We start from the raw sequence: 19,723 nt of genomic DNA, 5'->3' as shown, positions 1-19,723 counted from the left end.
ACAAGCTCTTGTTGGTACAGATGCTCGTGGTATACGAGAACTTTTGCACAAATTGATCAATGAGTTTTAAATTCTTTTTGAACATGAAAGCCTCTGTGTGTATGCCATTTGTAGGTAAACATCAAAGACTGGCTATATTTAAATTAAGGTTTATCACAAAGTTACATGAAGTAGTGTAAGTGGACATGGCTGTCATTAGCATGCTGTTCAGATGTTTGCTTTCAGGAAGTCTATAGGGTTTTTAGGTCCTCTCCCTGTATTTTATAAATTAATACTTTTTTCAATCTCTAGCTTATAAGCAGATTTTTTGGTGTCTTAAGTTCTGCTGATTTTGTGATAATATGTGCATGCAGAGAATGAACATCTGAAACTTTTATTTTTAGTGAGTGTTATTCATATAACTTTTAGCTTGAGTCAGACTTAGCCATAAATCTGATTTTTTTTTTATTCTGAAAAACCAAAAATAAAAAAACACCACAATTTCACACAAAATTACATGAAAATGCCTACGTGTATAAATTGCTGAGTGTCATTTTGACAATGGGCCAAGTGTCTACTTTCAGAAAATTATGATTTTTTTCATTATTTAATTTGTACATTTAAAAACAATGAAAAATTGCCCTGCTACTATTGGTGCTAAAACCACCACTGCAGCAGCAGACAGGTTGATGCGAGACAGCAATGGTAAACACAGCCATGGGGTACTGTTAAACAGAGATCCTGACGTGAATATTTTTTCTTCTACATAGGCTGACATGGTTGTCAACCGGAGTTATACATTTCTTACCTGTTATTTCTCTCAAACACAGGAGAAAAAACTTCAAAGAAATTGTCTTTCGCTTCACTTTTTGAAGGTACAGAATTATCAAAGGTAGGATCAATACTGTTGAAGGCTCTTCTCTTTACGGGATCAGATAAGATTTCATATGCTAAAACACCACAAAATGGTTAAATGTTTATTTATGTATTTTACAGCTCTGGAAAATATACAAATCATGAGGTAAACATTTATATTCCTCATCATAACAGTTGGAAATACAAAAAATATTGGTAAAACATAGATCAGAACATGTTATATAGCAAACTTGAAATTTTAGCCATGATTGCCTGTATGGTTACTGTACGTTTCCCAAAGAGCAATTGTGTGCATTCTGAACACCAGTTTTATTTTAACTGGGGGAAAAAAAGCTTAAAGTGTCACTGTGTGTTCAATCTATGCCAAGCTTACCTTTAGTAATACACGTAAAGTAGTCATTATCGCCTTCCACAATTTGCTCTCCTGCAGCTTTTCTCTTATCAGGGTGGTGTTTCAGAACCATAGCTTTATCTGAACACAAATAAGAAATAGCAGTTAGTAGAAGGAATTGACTTCATGTCTTAAAGTGAATATATACTTTATAACATCATATAGTTTAAGGACCACAATTCTATACCAATTACTTTCCCAATCTTGATAGCAGAGGGAGTTCCGTTTTTGTGATGTAGAGCTGTAAATCCCCTATCGGAATGAGAACACCCTGGGTGACGAGCTGGTAGATCGCCTGATCCAAATAGTAAACCCGTGTAGGAGATGTTGGAAGTCTGGACCAGAACAAAAGGTCCGGAAGGCAGTTGACCAACTATAGAATAGCCTGAGGAACCCCAGGCGTCCGAGATGTGGAGATTTTGCAGAGGAGGTCTCGGAAGTTTGTGGACGAGGAAGCCAGAAGGGTCAGGGTCAGAAAGAAGGCTTCTTCCTGTGATCCTGGGTGGTTTTCTTGGCATCCGAGGTATGTGGACTGGAGCGCAAAAGGGAACAAAACTGAAGATGCTTCTTCTGGGTAGACCTTGCTCAACTAGACTTATTCTGTGGTAGGTGGGAGCTCTGTGGCCTCTGACAGAATCTCGTCTAGCTGAGCACCGGAGAGGCAGGAACTACCAAGGGAAATCCAAAGCCTGAGCTACGAGTCTGGCCGCATCCATGCAGGCCTCCTAGAGGCATTTGTCTGCCTGGCCGATTCGCTGTGTAATAATATCTGCGGGTTCTTCTGGGTAAGAACCTAAGAGAATGCGGTGGCGCAATTCCCACTCAGTAATAGCCCTGCTGACTGTTTTGGCTAGCGATTCTACCATGGGAGAAGATAAGAGTAAAGAGCATAGCTTAGATGACTGTTCCTCATCCACATCAGAATTAGAGGGAGACTCAAATGCCTTGCCTTCTGAGCAAGAGTTGTCCCTGGAGGAAAGCTAACAGCACGATGAGGCTGGCGACTTAGGATCGACACAAGCACGATGGCCTCGACTGCTTTCTGGGACTTCCACGGTAGGGGCCATTAGCTCGGGAGTCTTCTCCGTCACACGTTTGGAGGCGGTTGATGAGAAGTCTATTTAATGATCGTCTTGGACGCTTTAGTAAAGTCCAGGAGTGCACGAGAAAGAGAGCACACCAATCCGATTCAGCAGCCGACTGGGCTGTAATGGGCAGGGGGCCCGAAGACAGATCACTAGTAGCCTGTCTCAAAAGGAAGGCAGTCAGGACAAAGGCAGTCCACATGAAAGTTTGGATGCGACAGTGAGAGCACGCAAAGTGCGTGACTCTGGCTGTGGCTTGTCCGGGGCTTTCTGACTATATCACTATGTCTGATTTTTGAGTCAGATATGGTGATATAGCAGCAAGCAAATTACATGCTAGGTGCTGCAGAGGGGCACGGATGGTAGACAGAGCCTACCCTACGTGGTGTTGGTGGTCCAAGGCTAAGGTGAGGCGAAAAGGACCTAAGGGCAGGTGCTTTAACCCTGGGGAGCACAGGAATCAATGGGAGTGCAGGAAAAAGGCACACAAAGGCGTGAATGGAGGCCCCTTAAGATAGTACATCCTCCCAGCAGGACACTACGATAGGCTGAACAGAGCCTATAAGACTGCCTCCCCAAGAAGAAGCCACCTATGGGGTAACTGATGCTGCAGCCAGTTCCCTGTAATAGAGTAGGCCCAAAGCCATGGTCTATAGAAAGCACACTGCCACCCCTAGCAGAACCGGAGGAAGGCCGGTGAGAAGGGTCACAGAATGCTGGGGAGAGTGGCTGGAGCTTACTGCAAAGCCTGAGAAGAGCACCAGTGGGTGAACTGTTCCATCGATGTAAAAGGCAAGGGCACAGCACATCCAAGATGCAGGGGAGCCAGTAGAGAAGCCCTGCCATAAAAGAGGGAGGAGAGACCACCTCAAGGAAGGACATGGGACAAAATGGTGGGGTTGTAGCAGGCTAAAAGGCAAGGTGGGTGGAATCCCATCCTGTTGATGAGTAGGGAGAGGATAGGAGTGAAGGGGGAGGGAATACTTACCCTGCGATGAAGTATAGTTACCCATCTGCAGAAAAGGACTTCTGTTAACAGCATGTACATCCCAGTGCTAGTCTACCATTTGTGGCAGGAGCGCTCTTGCTGGAGGGAACCTGCTATGGCTGGCGGGTCATAGTCAAACTACTGTTTGACCATTTCTCCTTTTCTTCTGAGGGTTGGGAATACAACAGGATTATTGGCTCCACTCTGTTGTTCCTCCTCTGTGAAATAACAGGGAGAGTCTACTGCCTTCCCTGTATTCCTGAGTGCAGTCATAGAAAAAGGACCAAACATCGGTAACAGAGGTCTGCCTCCTATGGACACCAAACTAAAACTGATTAGCTTGATGCTTGCAGTAGGGATATAGTTGGTAGGAGAAGCTAACACTTTTTTGCTTAGTGTCCACCTCCTAGTGGCAGTAGCTATACCCACGGTCTGAATCAGAAAATTGTTTGCTCTTAAAGAGATTCCAGAAAGTCATGCACAGCCGTTCTTATGCAGAACAGTAGTCTCTTTTCAACTTACGAGCTGCTTTAATCTGTTTCTGCGTAGCCTTGTACCTCAGGTTCTTCAGTCCAAGCACCGCGTAATGATCCTGGTTCTAAAAAAAAAAAAAAAAAATAGTAAACACATTTATCTCTTATGGTTCAAAAAGTTTTTAATGGTCTGCCATGCAAGTACAATGAGAGCAGAGTTATATAAACACATCTTCAAATAAACAGTATTGGGATACATGAAATCTGTCTTCATTTTTCGGTTTACTCTCTCTCTTAAGGCAGTTTATTCTAACAGAATAAGTAACTTTAGTATAACGCTTATACGCCTCATCAGGCAGATACTAAGTACCTAAACAGAATGCAATAAAGAACAAAAGAAAGAAAAGAAACCAAGCAGGTTATAGTACGGGTGAGTGGGTCCCCGTGGAGGAAAAGAAAGAAGAAAAGACAGGTGTGGTGAATGGGAGGGAGGGAAAGTGGGGGGGAGGCAATCCTCGTCCGGCCTTCGAGCAACAAGTAAAGAAATGTTGGCTTATGATCTGGTAGTATTGGCCAAGATATTCATTGTGGGTGAGGCAGGTAAAACTCCACTATCCAGCCACACGTCTAAGTCCGGGGAAAAGCGGAACTGGTTCCAAGTCATCTACATTGAGACGCATTTACTATGTCTCATTTCGTCTTTTGCACAAAGTTCCTCCATATATTTTAAATGATCTAACGCTTCCAGCCACATCGTTCTGGAGGGAGGTGTTGTAGATCTCCAGTTTCTTGGGATCATTTGGCGCATGGCCAGTATGCAACCCTTATTGCAGGCTATTGAACCTGGGAACATAGACAACAATGAATACAATCTGGTTTCTGCTTACTGAGGAGTACAAGGTGTTGACCTCCTGCCAGAGGGGGCAGATCAGAGGGCAGGACCACCATAGGTGGACCAATAAGCCAGTCCCTGAGAAGCATCTCCAGCACATGTCAGGATACTGGGGGAATATCCTAGCCAACCCTGCTGGAGTCCGGTACCATCTTGTCAAAATTTTATAATTTAATTCTTGCAACTTGCGGGATACATTCATTTTGTGTGTCAAAATATACAATTTTCTCCAGGACTCCTCTGGGGGCGAGATCCCGAGGTCCCTCTCCCACTCCAGGTCCCTGTTGCTGTTGCGCGTGTCCTCCTCCACAAATATCTGGTACAGCAGTGACATCTTCTGCTGAACCGTGGGGGCTGAGACGCACAACCTCTCAAAGGGGGTGATAGGGCGCCTTATCCGTTGCGCATACCCCAAGGGCCTAACATAGTAACACAACTGTAGGTATTGGAACCACGCTTCGGGTCGTGGTCTCCAGTCTCCCATTATGTCATGTAGTGTTTTAAATCTGCTACCTGAGGTTATGTTGCGGACCCTAGAGATCGTGTCAGAAATATTAGTCAAGGATGACCCCCCCCCCCCCAAAGTTAGGGATATCCAGGTTTCCCACCACCTGACCCATCCAGGCCGACACCATGTCCTCTATGAATGGAGACAGTCCCAGGCCCTTGTGCTTTCCTCTACCTGGTAGCCAGATAAGGCCTAGACCATTAAAAGGGTGCTGAATCTTGTTCCATTTCTACCCACAGTTTCTGTGGTCTGCCGTGGAACAGGTCCAGAATCCGCTTAGTCAATGACGTTCTGTAGTAAAGGGAGACGTTTGGTATGCCCATACCTCCCAGGTCCCTAGGGCCGTAAGGGCCTTCCTGTTACGCCTGAGCCTGACGCCTCCCCAAACGAAATTCATTATAGCTTTTCTAATCCGCGAAAGGAAAGACCCAGGTAAACGGATAGGAACCATTTGGAGAATGTAGAGGAGTCTCGGTAGAGCATTCATTTTTACTCCACTAATTCTGCCAAACCAAGACATGGGGACAGACTTTCATCTGTTAAAGTTTGCTTCCAGCCTGGATAAGAGCGGTTTATAATTTTTAAAGAAAAGTTCACCCCGATCTTTTGTGATTATCGCACCCAAGTATGTGATGTCATTGAGATTCCATTAGAGATGAGCGAGCGTACTCGCTAAGGCAAACTACTCGAGCGAGTAGTGCCTTATGAGAGTACCTGCCCGCTCGTCTCTAAAGATTCGGCGGGGGGGCGGGGAGGAACAGGGGGAGGGGAAGAACTCTCAACCCCCCCCCCCCCCCCCCCCCCCCCGCTCACTCCCGCAACTCACCACTCTTCCCCGCCGGCATCCGAATCTTTAGAGGCGAGCGGGCAGGTACTCGCATAAGGCACTACTCGCTCGAGTAGTTTGCCTTAGCGAGTATGCTCGCTCATCTCTAGATTCCATTTGAACGGGAGATCAGGCTTTATAGCATCCACCTCTTTGTTCAACAAAGAGATATTGAGAATTACCAATTTACTAAGGTTTACTTTTAAATTGGAATGCCTCCCGAACTGTTTAAATTCCGCCAAAACATTATGGAGAGCAATTCTAGGATTTGTGATGTACAATAGTAAGTCATCCGCGTATAGGGCCGTTTTATGTTGTTACCTATCTTAACACTGCCGATGTTGGTATTTGCGCGGAGCGCGTTCGCCAGGGTCTCCATAACCAGTATGTACAAGAAGGGAGACAGGGGATAACCTTGCCGTGTACCATTACGTATTTGTATAGGTGGCGAAAGCTGGCCATTGATCCGGACATGTGCAGAGGGATCCCGGTATAGAGCCATTATCCAACTCCTAAATCTGGGGCCTAGGCCCACGCGCCCCAGAACCGCCTCCAGGAACCCCCAGCCCAACCTAGCAAACCCTATCTCTGCGTCCACATTTATCTCTTAAAAGAACAGTTAATAGTATCAATAGGTTATCAGCTCTTGAAGTGAATAAGTCTAAATTCACACCACATTAAGTGTTTATATTTGAAAACAGTCTTGCCAAACCTATGGTCAGACACATGCAATTGTATGCCCATACAGTTGCACATGTCTGCCATAAAAAAATATATATTAGGAAGACTGCATGGTATACTTTTTAAAACTAGTTATATTAAAAGGCGCCGTTAATTGCACTTAACAATTCAGCTGGGGACTGATTTCTGAGGTATCTCAGCCAAAGGTATGCAAAGTGGACACCCTTTTGCCATACACTGGGCCACTACAGTCTATGGGCACATTGGCATACACATCAGATTTTCCTAATGTATATGCTTACAGTACACCACACATGTGCTGTGAATCAAGCCTAGGAACGCTTCCATTCACCAGGAGTAAAGACAGAACTTGAAAATCCTGTAAACTAAGAAAGGACCCATTACAGGATATAATTAGTTGGGCTGGTTGCATGGCTCTGCAGCCGCATCTACACCGACTCCCTGATTTGTTTTGGTTTGTTTTCATACTCCCCTCCCTTCACCCGGATGAGCTCTTCTTAGGGCCGGCTACCGGCATGGTCAATGTGCCAAGTGAGTGGTCCTCACCACTCACTCTCAATGAGGGATGTCAGATGTGACTCACAGTCCAACGTCACCTAATGAGAGTAAATGATGGGGACTGCCACTTGACACACTTGGACCTAAGAGGAGCCAGTCAAGGCAAATGAGGAGAGTATGGAGACCAAGAAAAAAAGAAGGGGGAAAGGGGAATAGAATCAGCAACTGCAAAGCTGCACAGCCATGCCCAGCTAGTTTTATCCTGTGACAGGTGCGCTTTAATACACAATGTGTAGAGAAGATGCTTTTCGGTATGCTATGGTACATTATACTAACCTTCCAGTCTTTAGGATCAAGTGTTTTTAAAAGTGCAAATTCCTCTATTTGAAACTCCTCATCCTCAGACTCTTCGGAGGTCTCCTTCTCATCCTCCAGTTCCTGAAAGGAGGCGGACACATTTCTATTCCTACGTTTAATGAAGGCTTCGAACCATCGACCCACTGGTTCAACCTGACACAGCAAGGAGGCTGCCAGAACAAAAAAAATACTCACGTTAGGCAACAAAGAGCAAACTGGAAGGCATCTGCATTAGTTTGTAAATGCACATAATGCGATGTCACACAAACTGATTAATTGCATTAAATCTTATAAGATATCCTTGTAATAGAATTAGTACTTCTGAAGCTGAGAGCATGTAATGTAATGTTATACAAGGTATCTATTAGATTAGGTTACTGCTGTGTTGTAAAATGAGACTATTGGTATTTCAGGCAGCATGCAACTGCCCATTCCCATTCGATGTTAGATGTATCTAGCCTGCTACGTGCACTTACCTTTAGGGCTTATTTGGACAACCTTATATCAGCTCGGTTTTCACGCCGAGCCGATATACGGTGTCCTCATCTGCAGGGGGGGGGGAGAGGATGGAAGAGCCAGGAGCAGGAACTGAGCTCACGCCCCTTCCCCGCCACTATTTGCAATGGGAGGGGCGGGGCAGGGGTGGAGCTAAGCGCTGAGACTTAGCTCCACCCCTATCTTGCTCCCTCCTATTGCAAATAGTGGCAAGGGGTGGAGAGGGGGCGTGAGCTCAGTTCCTGTTCCTGCTCCTTCCATACTCGTCCCCCCCCTCCCGCAGAAAAGGACACCGTATATTGGCTCGGCGTGAAAACCGAGCCGATATACGGTCATCTAAATAAGCCCTTAGGTTGTAGACAAAGCGGCATAACTCTTATTGGATTGATCCTTATTAGCCACTTTACTAGGTCTTGTGAGATTGTGTAGTCACAGCATATGATCTCTATATGCGTTTTATATATGCAGTGACCATGCAAACACACAAGACCTAGTAAAGTAACTAATAAGAGTTCTGCCACTTTGCCTACAACATAAAGGTAGGTGCATGTAGCAGGCAGCAAGTTAGGCAAGTATAAGATCAGGAGGCACAGAGATTGTTGGTCCAAGAGCTGTGTGGGTGCAAGAACAGTGGCTGGCACGTGTCTGCTGAGGCCAATGATTGGCACATGGCAGCTGCTTCAGAGACTTAGGGGACCTGTACACGGGACCATCTGTCGGGCACAGATGACAGACAGGTCGTCCCAGCAATAATCCTTCCTGTGCTTTTACACAATACACAGCCAGTCAGCGATGCTCGTTTCTGACTCTGATGCCAGCTTTCACGCCCAGAACCACTTTTGCCCAGGCTGGAGTACAGCTGCACTTAACTTGGGGCATCACCTGTGTGTTGGCAGTGTGAGAACAGTGACTCAAACGTCTTTATAGCTTTGAAAACACCCTCTGCGTGCTGAAACTGTTACAACAGTGGCCAAAACCTGGTTAAGGCCTCCCTCCCACAGACGGTTTCGTACAGCATTTAGCGCTGCGCTAACCGCTGTACAAGGCTCCCATTCATGTCAATGGGCCTTCTCACACAAAGCTGAAAAACACATTTTGAAAGCGCTGTATGTTCTATTCTTGGGCGTTTTCAGCTGAGTGTCTCCCATCGAAATGAATGGGCTGCCTCTTCAGCTGTGCTGAAAACGCTGCTAAAAAAACGCTGTAAAGGCAGTGTTGAAAAACGCAGCACTTTTGGAAACGCCCTGAGAGAGAGAGGCCTAACTCTTAGGGCCCATTTAGACGGGATGAATGTCAGCCAAACTATGCCCGACACTCACCCCTGCACATACTCCCTCTCTCATGCTGCTGCACAGGAGCTAGTATCACTGGCTCACAGCGGGGAGGCTGCAGGAGATTTCTCTCCTCGTGCTCTCCTGCCCCTCTCCACTGACATAACATAGCGGCTGTTCAGTACTGAACAGCTGCTATTTACACTGAGCGATCAGCTCATTGTCCATCATTTATGCAGCATTGTGTTATGTCAATGGAGAGAAATCTCCTGCAGCCTCCCCGCTGTGAGCCAGCGATACTAGCTCCCGTGCAGCAGCATGAGAGACAGTATGTGCGGGGGCGAGTGTCGGGCATCACTGAGAAAATAACAGAGATATACTTACGCTTCCGCAGCTGCCGGGATCCAGCGCTGCAGTCCTGGGGATTCCTGGGACAGATGATGTCACAGGCAATCAGGTGACCGCTGCAGCATCACCACCACCACGATGCCAGGAGTTCAAGAAGTTGATGCTGCAGCGGTCACCTGATTGCCTGTCCCAGGAATCCCCAGGACCGCAGCGCTGGATCCCGGCAGCCGCGGAAGCATAAGTATATCTCTGTTATTCTCCCACGAGGGGGGTCCTACAGAGAAGAGTCTGCCGCTGACCCCTTACTATTAGCTCTCGTCATTAATGAACAAGGAGAAAACCAAGAAGACGCTTATTACGAACAAGACGCTGCTGGAGGAGGCCGGCCTCACACAACCGGATGTGAATTACTGATTCTGTAGTTGGCGTCTGCCCGTACGATCTGCGGTAAGACACGGGCATTGAAAGGCATGCATTTTTAAAGTTTTTCTTCACATTCGCAGATATGAATTTCATATTCCGCAAACGGAAGAAACTTTGCAGCATGCTCTATTTCCCTGCAGGATTTGCGCGGACGGCCTCAGCCGTCAATGGAGGCGTCCGACCCGCAGCCCAGCCACAGTTAACATTGTATATGGGCTGCCGGTAACCGGGTCATCGCTAAGCGGCTGTGCGGGAAACACAAACAAAAAACAATTGTACTGCACACGAGCGCCTGCGAGCCTCCGGGGTCAGCCGCAGTACGGTACAGTGCCGCACACCGGATGGGACCCAACCTGTTTGTATGAGCACGGCCTAAGAACCCAGCCTCAGCAGTGCAGGTAGGTATGCCGGCCCTCCCACACAGGGCAGTAAGTGTCTGACCCTCCATGAGGCTGAGGTGTGATGATACACGGCAGCTATGTAACCGCCATCACAGCACTATGGACCATGAGTCTCATCGCCCCCCACAGGTCAGCCAGCCTCCTGCGGACGTCCCTGCTCTGTGGGTGACCGGCTCCTATTCCGCCCGACTCCCGCAGTCTCCACGGGCTGCAGTACCAGCTCGTCAGGCCTTGTAGTAGAGGCAGCAGTGAGCGGCGCCGACTTACCTGCACCGAGGGGCCTGAGGACGGCGGTACTGAGCTCCGGCCGCGCTTCTAGCAGCATGGTGCCGGCCTGAGGACGCCAGTCAGAGGCAGACTGCGCTACTGCTCCCGGCACTCAACCACAAAGCCGCATGGAGGAAGCGCGGAGCACTTCCAGGTCACGAGTGTCACACTGAATGCCGTCCGGGCTGCAGCACGTTCACAGCAGTGGTCCGCCGCATATAAGACACCTTCCCTCCTGTACATCACCCCCAGCACACAGGAGCTCCTTCACGCACCCTGTCCCCCTGTACGACACCCTCTGCATACTATTACACCCTGTCCCCCTGTACATCACCCTCTGTATACTATTACACCCCCAGCACACAGGAGCCCCTTCAGGCATCCTGTCCCCCTGTACATCACCCTCAGCGCACCCTGTCCCCCTGTACGACACCCTCTGCATACTATTACACCCTGTCCCCCTGTACATCACCCTCTGCATACTATTACACCCCCAGCGCACGGGAGCTCCTTCAGGCACCCTGTCCCCCTGTACGACACCCTCTGCATACTATTACACCCTGTCCCCCTGTACATCACCCTCTGTATACTATTACACCCCCAGCACACAGGAGCCCCTTCAGGCATCCTGTCCCCCTGTACATCACCCTCTGCATACTATTACACCCTGTCCCCCTGTACATCACCCTCTGCATACTATTACACCCCCATCACACAGGAGCCCCTTCTGGCACCCTGTCCCCGTGTACATCACCCTCTGCATACTATTACACCCCCAGCACACAGGAGCCCCTTCAGGCATCCTGTCCCCCTGTACATCACCCTCTGCATACTATTACACCCTGTCCCCCTGTACATCACCCTCTGCATACTATTACACCCCCCAGCACACAGGAGCCCCTTCAGGCACCATGTCCCCCTGTACATCACCCGCTGCATACTATTACACCCCCATCACACAGGAGCCCCTTCTGGCACCCTGTCCCCGTGTACATCACCCTCTGCATACTATTACACCCCCAGCACACAGGAGCCCCTTCAGGCATCCTGTCCCCCTGTACATCACCCTCTGCATACTATTACACCCTGTCCCCCTGTACATCACCCTCTGCATACTATTACACCCCCCAGCACACAGGAGCCCCTTCAGGCACCATGTCCCCCTGTACATCACCCGCTGCATACTATTACACCCCCATCACACAGGAGCCCCTTCTGGCACCCTGTCCCCGTGTACATCACCCTCTGCATACTATTACACCCCCAGCACACAGGAGCCCCTTCAGGCACCCTGTCCCCCTGTACATCACCCTCTGCATACTATTACACCCCCAGCACACAGAAGCCCCTTCAGGCACTCTGTCCCCCTGTACATCACCCTCTGCATTCTATTACACCCCCAGCACACAGGATCTTCTTCAGGCACCCTGTCCCCCTGTACATCACCCTCTGCATAGTATCACACCCCCAGCACACAGGAGCCCCTTCAGGCACCCTGTCCCCCTGTACATCACCCTCTGTACACTATTACACCCCCAGCACACAGGAGCCCCTTCAGGCTCCCTTTCCCCTGTGCATCACCCTCAGCACACTATTACACTCCCAGCACACAGGAGCCCCTTCAGGCACCCTGTCCCCCTGTACATCACCCTCTGCATACTATTACACTCCCAGCACACAGGAGCCCCTTCAGGCACCCTGTCCCCCTGTACATCACCCTCTGCATACTATTACACCCCCAGCACACAGGAGCCCTTTCAGGCACCCTGTCCCCCTGTACATCACCCTCTGCATACTATTACATCCCCAGCACACAGGATCTTCTTCAGGCAACCTGTCCCCATGTACATCACCCTCTGCACACTATTACACCCCCAGCACACAGGAGCCCCTTCAGGCACCCTGTCCCCCTGTACATCACCCTCTGCATACTATCACACCCCCAGCACACAGGAGCCCCTTCAGGCACCCTGTCCCCCTGTACAGCACCCTCTGCACACTATTACACCCCCAGCACACAGGAGCCCCTTCAGGCTCCCTGTCCCCCTGTATATCACCCTCTGCATACTATTACACCCCTAGCACACAGGAGCCCCTTCAGGCACCCTGTCCCCCTGTACATCACCCGCTGCATATTATTACACCCCCAGCACACTACAGCTCGCTGTCTCATGGCTTTTGGCCCCCAATTCCTGAGTAAAGAACAGAAGTTCTCTTGAGTAAATAATAAAGAGTTGCAGTAGTCTGCATGTAGGCGGGGCACCCGACTGCATAGGAATTGCGGACTCCGCAAGCGCATGATCCGCAGTAATGCGCTGTTCAATCATACATTGGGTTACACAACCTGCACACATTATTGCAGAAGTGTGTAATCCGCTCGCAGACAATAAAACAGCAGGTTCTATTTTACCGCAGGTATTCACAACCATAGAGGCCATTGAGCTATACGGTCACGGATATACCCGCAACGTATGTGCAATTACATTGTGTACGGGCTGCGGGTATCCAAGTCATCGCTAAGCAGCTGTGCAGGAAATACAAACAAAAAGCTGTACGGTGCAAGACCAGCTGCGTGAATATGTGGTTATACGCAGGATTCACAGGCCAGGCTCACAGACGGAATCCGTTAGCTACATGCTGCGGTTTTGTTGTGGAATCTCCGCAGCAAATCTGCAGGTTACAGTTGGGGTCATTCACACGACTGTATGCGTAAAACACTGCGTAGATTATGCCGTGTTTTACTGCAGCGAGTGCACTGCGCAGGACCGTGTATCTCATGCGCAGGGTGACTTCTGTCTTTTTAATAAATTCCCTACTCTGTGTCATAGCGGGTTGCGTATGTATCGTGGCCCATGTATTGCGTATGGTCAGCGTTACATGCGCTACCCATAGAAAAGAATAGGGCTCACTGCGTGATACGCGGTGAAATAGAGCATGCTGCAATTTTTTTCGTGAGCATTATCATAGGCAGTGCTTCCATTCACCGCATATCACACGACCATGCATTGTGTGCGTAACACGCCAAAATCACGACTGTGTGTATGGGCCCTACCAGTGCAGTGACAGTAGAAAATCTGCAGCGTTCCCACAACATGTGAACGCATCCTTTGGTCACGTCTCTCTGGCATTCTTAATCGCTTCTTTTTGGCTACTACTAATCTAGAAGTCACAGGTTTGCTGGCAGTGAATACTACAATTAGGGCCTTTACCCGCTATCGTTTTTTTTAACGCTGCAATATCGCTACATTTGTTTCTATGGGACTTTCTAATGTTAAAATCGCATCGCACAAAAATCAGAAAAGCACAAACTTGCGATTTTTCTGCGATGCAATTTTAACATTAGAAATATCCATTGAAAATAAAAACGCAGTGATATTGCAGCGTTAAAAAAAACGCTAGTGAGTAAAAGCCCTTGGTGTACTTTCACTGCTTGTACATGAGGTCCCTGCGCTACGTCTCCCCAATCATACTGGCTTCAGAGGAAGAGTTCTCACACTTTACACCTCAGTGAGACTTATGGAGGGTACAGAGGTGATAGCAATCTCCCTCTTTTTTAACCCTTGTGCAGCCGTTATGAAGCCGCAGCGCTATTTTTAAGAGGAGTAGTAAGGTGTTTAACTCATGAACATTTTCCATGACTTTTCTATTAAAAAAAGGGGTGAAAATCAATGCCAGTTCCAGCCTGCTGTTGGTTTAGTCTACAACAGATTAATCAAGGGGGCATGTGTACAGTGTGCCAGTATTAAAGTTTATGGGCTGAAAGTAGGTGAACAAATTATTAAACATCATGTATGCAAGTTCTTGGATGAGAATGGGGTAATTAACCAGAGCCAGCATGGGTTTGTAACAACCAAGTCATGCCAGACTAATCTAATTTCCTTCTATGATAGTATCACTGACTGGGTTGATCAGGGAAATGCGGTGGATATAGGATATCTTGACTTTAGTAAAGCATTTGATAAAGTATCTCATACCATACTTATTGAAAAAATGACCAAATATGGGATTGACAAGGCAACTGTTAAGTGGATTCACAACGGGATGAGTGATCGTACTCAAAGAGTGGTCAGAAATGGCTGCACATCCAAATAGAAGAATGTATCAAGTGGGGTACCACAAGGCTCTGTCCTTGGCCCAGTGTTGTTCAACATTTTTATAAATGATCAGGAGGAGGGAAGTGATGGGAAACGGATCAAATCTGCCGATGACACAAAGCTAGGAGGGATAGCTAACACTAGGGAAGAGAGAGAGTATTCAAAAAGATCTAGAAAAGCTTGAACAGTGGGCAGCGACTAACAGAATAGTATTTAAAAAGGAGAAATGTAAAGTCCTACATCTGGGCATAGAAAATGAAGAAAGCACATACAGAATGGGAGGAATTGGGCTAAGCAGCAGCCCATGTGAAAAAGACTTGGGTATACTAAGAGATCATACACTGAACATGAGTCAACAATGTGATGCAGCAGCCAAAAAGGCAAACACCATTCTGGGATGCATTAAGAGAAGCATAGAGTCTAGATCACGTGAGGTCATTATCCCCCTCTACTCTTCCTTAGTCAGACCTGATCTGGAATATGGTGTCCAGTTCTGGGCACCCCACTTTAAAAAAGTGGAGGAGCCAAGTTCAGAGAAGTGTCACCAAGATGGTGAGCAGTCTGCAAATCATGTCCTATGAGGAACGGTTCAAGGATCTGGGAATATTTAGCTTGCAAAAAAGAAGGCTGAGAGGAGACTTAAAGGGGTTGTCTCGCGAAAGCAAGTTGGTCTATACACTTCTGTATGGCCATATTAATGCACTTTGTAATATACATCGTGCATTAAATATGAGCCATACAGAAGTTATTCACTTACCTTCCCTGCACTGGCGTCCCCGTCTCCATGGCTCCGTCTAACTTCAGCGTCTAATCGCCCGATTAGACGCGCTTGGCTGGAATCGGCACACGTGACGGGGCGGAGCTACGCGATGACGTGTAGAAGGGCGCGGAGCCAGAACGCCGCTCGTGCCAGACCGAGCCGAAGGCAGAAGACCCTTCTGCACAAGCGCGTCTAATCGGGCGATTAGACGCTGAAGTTAGACGGAGCCATGGAGACGGGGACGCCAGTGCAGGGAAGGTGAGTATATAACTTCTGTATGGCTCATATTTAATGCACGATGTATATTACAAAGTGCATTAATATGGCCATACAGAAGTGCTTAACCCCACTTGCTTTCGCGAGACAACCCCTTTAATAGCTATCTACAAATATCTGATGGGCTGTCACAGTGCAGAGGGAGTAGCCCTATTCTTATTTGCACAAGGAACGACCAGAAGCAATGGGATGAAACTGAAAGGGAGGAGACACAGATTAGATATTAGAAAAAAACTTTCTGACAGTGAGGGTGATCAATGAGTGGAACAGGTTACCACGGGAGGTGGTGAGGTCTCATTCAATGGAAGTGTTCAAACAAAGGCTGGACAAATATCTGTCTGGGATGATTTAGTAAATCCTGCACTAAGCAGGGGGTTGGACCAGATGACCCTGGAGGTCCCTTCCAACTCTACCATTCTATGATTCTATGACTCACTGAGTCCGGGGCCCTTACTCACTTGCGTTTTTTTAACGCGATTGTCAATGGGACTTTCTAATGTTAAAACCGCATCGCAGGTTTGTGCTTTTCGATTTTTGTGCGATGCGTTCTTAACATTAGAAAGTCCCATTGACAGTTGCGTTAAAAAAACGCAGCGATATCGCAGCATTTAAAAAACACAAGTGGGTAAGAGCGCTTAGGGCTCACACCCACTTCCATTTTTTTAACACTGTGATATTTCTGAGTTTTTATAACACACATGTCAATGGGACTTTCTAATGTTAAGAACGCATCTCAAGTTTGTGCTCTGCAATTATTGTGTGATGCGTTTTTAACATTAGAAAGTCCCATTGACATGTGTGTTATAAAAACGCAGCAATATCGCAGCATTAAAAAGACGCAAGTGTATGGGAGCCCTTAGGCCTTATGTCCACTAGAAAAATACAATCCGCGCAGAATCTGCTCCGGATTTTTGCAGCAGGTTCCGCATGGATTTGCTTTAAATGGTATTTTTTTTCATGCCGATATCCGCACCTATTGTTAGCAATGTGATAGCAATGTGGCCGATCCGCGTGGAATCCGTGATAAAATGGAGCATGCCGGATTTTTTCTCCCGCGCATGAAAAACGCAAATCTATTAAAATGCCATTCGTGGATGCACAATTCAATTTAACTGACCGCCAATGGCCAATGATTCCCTATGGGCAAAATTGAATGCGGATTCCGCAGCAGAATCCGCAATTCAATTTTGCTAGTGGACATGAGGCCTTATACTTACATACCTTGGCATTCCCTTAGTGTGAGTGCTGAAAGACACCGCTCAGGGCATTGAGCTGCTGTTTTAATTTTACAATGGGCGGACGACTTATCAGCGCCACTTAATGCATTCAGCCACAACTTTCAGTGCTCTCATCAGTGGAATGATGGGAGACGCATAAATCTCGCACAGATCTGAAACCCATTCTTTTCAATGGGTTCCTTTACCTTTGCGATGTTTTCCTGCATGGCACCACGGGGCGATGCTATGCAGGAAAAAATCGCAGCATGTCTCATCTTTCTGCAATATTGCCCATTGCTGCTGCTGCCGCCGCCCCTGTTGGGGGCAATGGGAGAACTCCGCGATTCTCTGCCATAGCTATGACAGCCACGACAGGGGGTTCCTTCAGCCCGACAGTGATGTGAGGCTGTTTTCAGATGAAAGCGCCTCGCGTCCGGGGTTTCACATGGATTGCGAGGGCGATATCCAGCTGTGAATCACGTTCAGATATCGCCCTCACCAGTTTGAAGGAGCGCTAAAGGACTAGGCTATTTTGTACCGTGGGCTGCATTCCCACGAACGTATATCGGCTCGGTTTTCACGCCGAGCCGATATACGTCGTCCTCATCTGCAGGGGGGGGAGGATGGAAGAGCCAGGAGCAGGAACTGAGCTCCCGCCCCCTCTCTGCCTCCTCTCCGCCCCTCTGCACTATTTGCAATGAAAGGAGGCAGGATGAGGGTGGGGCTAATTCGCACCACTTAGCCCTGCCTCCGCCCCGCCTCCTTTCATTGCAAATAGTGCAGAGGGGCGGAGAGGAGGCAGAGAGGGGGCGGGAGCTCAGTTCCTGCTCCTGGCTCTTCCATCCTCCCCCCCCCCCCTGCAGATGAGGAGGACGTAGATCGGCTCGGCGTGAAAACCGAGCCGATATACGTTCATGGGAATGCAGCCTTCAGGACAAGACACCTTTTAGGGATTTTACCCATGTGGTGGTTTTACTGTCCTTTTTTTTCCCTTAAGCTCCCAAAATTATTTTTGCTGTGTATTTTTTTCTGTGACATGTAGGGCAATTTTTTATATCTTTTTTTTCACTGATTGTTTTCCCCGTTTTTTAGTTTTATTAGGGGTAGAAAGCTAAAAAAATGATTTTTTAAAAACACATAGTTTTTTTTAATTAGTATATTTACACAAAAATAAAGTATAGGAATGGGTTTCTCATTTTGTTTCGAACATTTTGATATACAATATGTATAGTTTTGGATTTCAGGACGCATATGGCGGTGGTGGGTCATTTTCTTCTTTATTTATATATTTTTATTTTGGGGCTTATTCAGACGACCGTATATCGGCTGGGTTTTCACGCCCAGCCGATATACGGCATCTCTCTCTGCCGGGGGGGGGGGAGGCTGGAAGAATCGGGAGCAGTACACTGAGCTCCCGCCCCCTCTCTGCCTCCTCTCCACCCCCTCTCCGCCCCTCTGCACTATTTGCAGTGAGAGGAGGCAGAACAGGGCTAAGTCCCGGGAATTAGCTCCGCCCCCGTCTCACGTCTCCTCATGTTAGCAAGAATAGAATACTAGTATGTCAAGAGGACGGAAATTGCGATTTCCACTCACAAAAAAAAAAATCACAGCACGCTCTCTTTTTGCGCAATTTCCTTGTGGACAGCTTCCATTAAAGTCAATGGAAGCGGTTTGACCTGCAGCCTTTCCGCAATTGACATTGCGGAAAGGTCGCGGATTCTGCCTTATCACCTAGCGATGACGCAGAAAAACAGTGATTTAAAAAAGAAAATCTGTACTGCGCATGACTGACGGCGAGCAGTCCGGACCATCTGCAATCCAAATAAATACAGATACATGCGGACGCCAGCCGAGCACAGGTTGGATTCTGTTGCGAACTCCCAAATGCGGAATCCGACTCATTCGTGTGCAGCTGGCCTAACACACTAGGAACGCAGAGGAAATATTTGTAAACACAACACAATGGCAAGCAGGGTGTAAATGCGTCACTGTTGTCAACTGTCTGCTTATTTTTAGGTTACATTTGGAAATGTAGCTGTTTACTAACATACAGTAATGTAATCTACTGGGTTCACATGAGCATAATGTTATGGCGTATTACACGTGTGATGTACACGTCATACTACATGGTGAATAAAAAAAACAGGATGACCGCATGACAGTGTGTGAGAGATGTGCTGTCATGTGCAGCGAAACGCGGTAAAACACGTTCTACATGCAGATTTTACACGTATCTGAGGCCCGTGATTGACTGCAGCAGCAGACTGGACAGGGAAGATGAAGCTGTGGCCGGGAGATGCAGGGGAACCAGGAGAGGTGAATGTAAGCCTGTTTATTACATTGTAGTCAGGGGAACTATTTTATTTTTCATTTATCTTGGACAAACCCAGATTGATGCAGGATGAAGAGTTTGTAGTCTGTTACCATGGATACACAGAGATCTGCATAAGACCTGTAAGCATAAAGCAGTATCGTTTTTCTACTGACTATTTCTAAGACTATGTTCACATCAGAGGTATCCCTTGGAGCTTCCGTAGCTGATTTTTAGCAAAATCCCAGGTGAAGCAGTGCAGCGTGCTGCGGTATTTCATCCTGG

The 19,723-nt window shown here is 47.6% G+C and overlaps 1 protein-coding gene across 1 annotated transcript in view; it reads right to left on the bottom strand.

Annotated features, from left to right (window-relative positions):
• The window catches only part of DNAJC2 (DnaJ heat shock protein family (Hsp40) member C2), a 39,207-nt gene extending 28,268 nt beyond the window's left edge, over window positions 1-10,939 (bottom strand). Inside the window, exons 1-5 of the mRNA XM_066591978.1 lie at window positions 10,781-10,939; window positions 7,555-7,745; window positions 3,842-3,917; window positions 1,229-1,327; window positions 788-929 (exon numbers count right to left, since the gene is read on the bottom strand). Coding sequence (XP_066448075.1) covers window positions 788-929; window positions 1,229-1,327; window positions 3,842-3,917; window positions 7,555-7,745; window positions 10,781-10,838 — 566 coding nt within the window. The 5' untranslated portion in view covers window positions 10,839-10,939. The remainder of the gene's footprint in view (window positions 1-787; window positions 930-1,228; window positions 1,328-3,841; window positions 3,918-7,554; window positions 7,746-10,780) is intronic.
• Between the last annotated feature and the right edge of the window lie 8,784 nt (window positions 10,940-19,723).

The sequence above is a fragment of the Eleutherodactylus coqui genome, chromosome 2 (assembly GCF_035609145.1).
Source record: "Eleutherodactylus coqui strain aEleCoq1 chromosome 2, aEleCoq1.hap1, whole genome shotgun sequence".
Classification (NCBI taxonomy): Eukaryota; Metazoa; Chordata; class Amphibia; order Anura; family Eleutherodactylidae; genus Eleutherodactylus; species Eleutherodactylus coqui.
Note: the sequence above shows the minus strand (reverse complement) of the source record. Positions and strands in the feature narration are given on the sequence as shown.